The 6,000-nt window shown below is 39.0% G+C and overlaps 1 protein-coding gene across 6 annotated transcripts in view; it reads right to left on the reverse strand.

Moving 5' to 3' along the window:
- Nucleotides 1–6,000, reverse strand: part of LOC147025906 (uncharacterized) — a 129,096-nt gene that overhangs the window by 32,667 nt on the left and 90,429 nt on the right. For all 6 annotated transcript variants that reach the window (XM_085880807.1, XM_085880806.1, XM_085880805.1 and 3 more), the window contains one exon: nucleotides 5,792–5,915. In XM_085880807.1, coding sequence (XP_085736933.1) covers nucleotides 5,792–5,915 — 124 coding nt within the window. The remainder of the gene's footprint in view (nucleotides 1–5,791; nucleotides 5,916–6,000) is intronic.

A 6,000-nucleotide genomic window follows, 5' to 3' on the forward strand; every position in this document is an offset into this window, starting at 1 on the left:
TGCGTGAGTGTGCAGAGGGTTGTACGAGTTTGAATGCTATTTTGGGGTATTCTTAACACTGTGTGAGTGTGCAAAGTGTTGTACGAGTTTGAATGCTATTTTGGGGTATTCCCAACACTGTGTGAGTGTGCAGAGTTCTGTATGAGTTTGAATACTATTTTTGGGTATTCTTAGCTCTGCGTGCGTGTGCAGAGTGTTGTACGAGTTGGAATGCAATTTTGGGTATTCTTAACACTGTGTGAGTGTGTAGAGTGTTACATGAGTTTGCTATTTTAGGTATCCTTAACACTGTATGAGTGTGCAGAGTGTTGTATGAGTTTGAATGCTATTTTTGGATATTCTTAACACTGTATGAGTGTGCAGTGTTGTACGAGTTTGAATGCTATCTTTGGATATTCTTCACACTGTATGAGTGTGCAGACTGTTGTACGAGTTTGAATGCGATTTTGGGTATTCTTAACACTGTGTGAGTGTGCAGAGTGTTGTACGAGTTTGAATGCTATTTTGGTTATTTTTAACGTTGTACGAGTTTGAATGCTATTTTGGGTATTGTTAACACTGTGTGAGTGTGCAGAGTGTTGTGTGAGTTTGAATGCTATTTTTGGGTATTCTTCGCTCTGCGTGAGTATGCAGTGTTGTATGAGTTTGAATGCTATTTTGGGTATTCTTAACACTGTGTGAGTGTGCAGAGTGTTATATGAGTTTGCTATTTTAGGTATCGTTAACACTGTATGAGTGTGCAGAGTGTTGTATGAGTTTGAATGCTATTTTGGGTATTCTTAACACTGTGTGAGTGTGCAGAGTATTATACGAGTTTGAAAACTATTTTTGGATAATCTTAACACTGTATGAGTGCACAGTGTTGTCCGAGTTTGCAATTTTTGGGGTATTCCCAACACTATGTGAGTGTGCAGAGTGTTGTATGAGTTTGAATGCTATTTTGGGTGTTATAAACACTGTGTGAGTGTGCAGAGTGTTGTCTGAGTTTGAATGGTATTTTCGGGTATTCTTCATACTGTGTGAGTGTGCAGAGTGTTGTCTGAGTTTGAATGGTATTTTCGGGTATTCTTCACACTGTATGAGAGTGCAGTGTTGTATGAGTTTGAATACTATTTTTGGGTATTCTTAGCTCTGCATGCGTGTGCAGAGTGTTGTACGAGTTTGAATGCTATTTTGGGTGTTCTTAACACTGTGCGAGTGTGCAGAGTGTTGTACGAGTTTGAATGCTATTTTTGGTTATTCTTAACACTGTATGAGTGTGCAGAGTGTTGTATGAGTTTGAATGCTATTTTGGGTATTCTTAACACTGTGAGTGTGCAGAGTGTTGTATGAGTTTGAATGCTATTTTGGGTATTCTTAACACTGTATGAGTTTGAATTCTATTTTTGGGTATTCTTCGCTCTGCGTGAGTATGCAGTGTTGTATGAGTTTGAATGCTATTTTGGGTATTCTTAACACTGTGTGAGTGTGCAGAGTGTTATATGACTTTGCTATTTTAGGTATCCTTCACACTGTATGAGTGTGCAGAGTGTTGTATGAGTTTGAATGCTATTTTGGGTAGTCTTAACGTTGTACGAGTTTGAATGCTATTTTTGGGTATTCTTAACACTGTGTGAGTGTGCAGAGTGTTATACGAGTTTGAATACTATTTTTGGATAATCTGAACACTCTATGAGTGTGGAGAGTGTTGTTTGAGTTTGAATGGTATTTTTGGGTATTCTTAACACTGTGTGAGTGTGCAGAGTGTTGTATGAGTTTGAATACTATTTTTTGGTATTCTTAGCTCTGCGTGAGTGTGCAGAGTGTTGTTTGAGTTTGAATGGTATTTTTGGGTATTCTTAACACTGTGTGAGTGTGCAGAGTGTTGTGTGAGTTTGAATACAATTTTTTGGTATTCTGAGCTCTGCGTGAGTGTGCAGAGGGTTGTACGAGTTTGAATGCTATTTTGGGGTATTCTTAACACTGTGTGAGTGTGCAAAGTGTTGTACGAGTTTGAATGCTATTTTGGGGTATTCCCAACACTGTGTGAGTGTGCAGAGTTCTGTATGAGTTTGAATACTATTTTTGGGTATTCTTAGCTCTGCGTGCGTGTGCAGAGTGTTGTACGAGTTGGAATGCAATTTTGGGTATTCTTAACACTGTGTGAGTGTGTAGAGTGTTACATGAGTTTGCTATTTTAGGTATCCTTAACACTGTATGAGTGTGCAGAGTGTTGTATGAGTTTGAATGCTATTTTTGGATATTCTTAACACTGTATGAGTGTGCAGTGTTGTACGAGTTTGAATGCTATCTTTGGATATTCTTCACACTGTATGAGTGTGCAGACTGTTGTACGAGTTTGAATGCGATTTTGGGTATTCTTAACACTGTGTGAGTGTGCAGAGTGTTGTACGAGTTTGAATGCTATTTTGGTTATTTTTAACGTTGTACGAGTTTGAATGCTATTTTTGGGTATTGTTAACACTGTGTGAGTGTGCAGAGTGTTGTGTGAGTTTGAATGCTATTTTTGGGTATTCTTCGCTCTGCGTGAGTATGCAGTGTTGTATGAGTTTGAATGCTATTTTGGGTATTCTTAACACTGTGTGAGTGTGCAGAGTGTTATATGAGTTTGCTATTTTAGGTATCGTTAACACTGTATGAGTGTGCAGAGTGTTGTATGAGTTTGAATGCTATTTTGGGTATTCTTAACACTGTGTGAGTGTGCAGAGTATTATACGAGTTTGAAAACTATTTTTGGATAATCTTAACACTGTATGAGTGCACAGTGTTGTCCGAGTTTGCAATTTTTGGGGTATTCCCAACACTATGTGAGTGTGCAGAGTGTTGTATGAGTTTGAATGCTATTTTGGGTGTTATAAACACTGTGTGAGTGTGCAGAGTGTTGTCTGAGTTTGAATGGTATTTTCGGGTATTCTTCATACTGTGTGAGTGTGCAGAGTGTTGTCTGAGTTTGAATGGTATTTTCGGGTATTCTTCACACTGTATGAGAGTGCAGTGTTGTATGAGTTTGAATACTATTTTTGGGTATTCTTAGCTCTGCATGCGTGTGCAGAGTGTTGTACGAGTTTGAATGCTATTTTGGGTGTTCTTAACACTGTGTGAGTGTGCAGTGTTGTATAAGTTTGAATACTATTTTTGGGTATTCTTAGCTCTGCATGCGTGTGCAGAGTGTTGTATGAGTTTGAATGCTATTTTGGGTGTTCTTAACACTGCGTGAGTGTGCAGTGTTGTATAAGTTTGAATGCTATTTTAGGTATTCTTAACACTGTTTAAGTGTGCAGAGTGTTGTACGAGTTTAAATGCTATTTTGGGTATTCTCAACACTGTGAGTCTGCAGAGTGTTGTGTGAGTTTGAATGCTATTTTGGGTATTCTTGACATTGTACGAGTTTGAATGCTATTTTTGGGTATTGTTAACACTGTGCGAGTGTGCAGAGTGTTGTCCGAGTTTGAATGCTATTTTTGGATATTCTTAACATTGCATGAGTGTGCAAAGTGTTGTGTGAGTTTGAATGCTATTTTCGGGTATTCTTAGCTCTGTGTGAGTGTGCAGAGTGTTGTTCGAGTTAGAATGCTATTTTTGGATATTCTTAAGACTGTATGAGTGTGCAGAGTGTTGTTCGAGTTTGAATGCTATTTTTGGATATTCTTAACACTGTATGAGTGTGCAGAGTGTTGTATGAGTTTGAATGCTATTTTGGGTATTCTTAACGTTGTATGAGTTCGAATGCTATTTTTGGGTGTTATTAACACTGTGTGAGTGTGCAGAGTGTTGTCTGAGTTTGAATGCTATTTTGGGTATTCTTAACACTGTGAGTGTGCAGAGTGTTGTACGAGTTTGAATGCTATTTTGGGTATTCTTAACGTTGTGCGAGTTTGAATGCTATTTTGGGTATTCCTGACATTGTACGAGTTTGAATGCTATTTTTGGGTATTGTTAACACTGTGCGAGTGTGCAGAGTGTTGTTCGAGTTAGAATGCTATTTTTGGATATTCTTAAGACTGTATGAGTGTGCAGAGTGTTGTTCGAGTTTGAATGCTATTTTTGGGTATTCTTACCAGTGTGTGAGTGTGCAGAGTGTTGTGTGAGTTTAAATGCTATTTTTGGGTATTCTTAACAATGTACGAGTGTGCAGAGTGTTGCACAAGTTTGAATGCTATTTTGGGTATTCTTAACACCGCGTGAGTGTGCAGAGTGTTGTATGAGTTTGAATGCTATTTTTGGGTATTCTTCACATTGTATGAGTGTGTAGAGTGTTGTATGAGTTTGAATGCTATTTTTGGGTATTCTTCACATTGTATGAGTGTGTAGAGTGTTGTATGAGTTTGAATGGAATTTTTGGGTATTCTTAACAGTGTGTGAGTGTGCAGAGTGTTGTACGAGTTTGAATGCTATTTTGGGTATTCTTTACACTGTGTGAGTGTGCAGAGTATTGTACCAGTCTGCTATTTTTAGGTATTCTTAACGTTGTATGAGTTTGAATGCTATTTTTGGGTGTTATTAACACTGTGCGAGTGTGCAGAGTGTTGTCTGAGTTTGAATGCTATTTTGGGGTATTCCCAACACTGTGTGAGTGTGCAGAGTTCTGTATGAGTTTGAATGCTATTTTGGGTATTCTTAACACTGTGTGAGTGTGCAGAGTGTTGTACGAGTTTGAATGCTATTTTGGGTATTCTTCACAATGTACGAGTGTGCAGAGTGTTGTACGAGTTTGAATGCTATTTTTGGGTGTTATAAACACTGTGTGAGTGTGCAGAGTGTTGTATGAGTTTGAATGCTATTTTTGGGTGTTATAAACACTGTGTGAGTGTGCAGAGTGTTGTTCGAGTTTGAATGCTATTTTCGGGTATTCTTCACACTGTATGAGAGTGCAGTGTTGTGTGAGTTTGAATACTATTTTTGGGTGTTATTTACACTGCGTGAGTGTGCAGAGTGTTGTCTGAGTTTCAATGCTATTTTGGGGTATTCCCAACACTGTGTGAGTGTGCAGAGTTCCGTATGAGTTTGAATGCTATTTTTGGGTGTTATTAACACTGTGTGAGTGTGCAGAGTGTAGCCTGAGTTTGAATGTTATTTTGGGTATTCTTCACACTGTATGAGAGTGCAGTGTTGTATGAGTTTGAATACTATTTTTGGGTGTTATTAACACTGCGTGAGTGTGCAGAGTGTTGTCTGAGTTTCAATGCTATTTTGTGGTATTCCCAACACTGTGTGAGTGTGCAGAGTTCCGTATGAGTTTGAATGCTATTTTTCGGTGTTAACACTGTGTGAGTGTGCAGAGTTCCGTATGAGTTTGAATGCTATTTTTCGGTGTTATTAACACTGTGTGAGTGTGCAGAGTTCCGTATGAGTTTGAATGCTATTTTTCGGTGTTATTAACACTGTATGAGTGTGCAGAGTGTTGCCTGAGTTTGAATGTTATTTTGGGTATTCTTCACACTGTGTGAGTGTGCAGTGTTGTCTGAGTTTGAATGCGATTTTTGGGTGTTATTAACACTGTATGAGTGTGCACAGTGTTGCCTGAGTTTGAATGCTATTTTTGGGTATCCTTAACACTGTATGAGTGTGCAGAGTGTTGCCTGAGTTTGAATGTTATTTTGGGTGTTATTAACATTGTATGAGTGTGCAGAGTGTTGTACGAGTTTGAATGCTATTTTGGGGTATTCTTAACACTGTATGAGTGTGCAGAGTCTTGTATGCGTGTACCGAGCACTGTTTGAATGCCATACATGCGTGTTCATAGCACTGTGATTGTGCAGTGTTGTGTCGGTGTGCACAGCACTGTACATACCATAATCCTCACGCTGTGTACCATTTGTGCAGCCTTCATCCGAGTCCTCCTTCAGAGGAACCTTCTCATATTTTCCATGTCCCGTAATGATAAACTTGTATCGTTTACCACTCTGTGCACACAGCTGCCACACCACACCAAGTTACGAACCTTCCTCCGGGCTGAGTTCAAACATTCTCCCCTCGTCACGAAGGAGGACTTAACATCAA

The sequence above is a fragment of the Eptatretus burgeri genome, chromosome 5 (genome assembly GCF_056783735.1).
Source record: "Eptatretus burgeri isolate ZD-2024b chromosome 5, Ebu_testis_v1, whole genome shotgun sequence".
Lineage (NCBI taxonomy): Eukaryota > Metazoa > Chordata > Myxini > Myxiniformes > Myxinidae > Eptatretus > Eptatretus burgeri.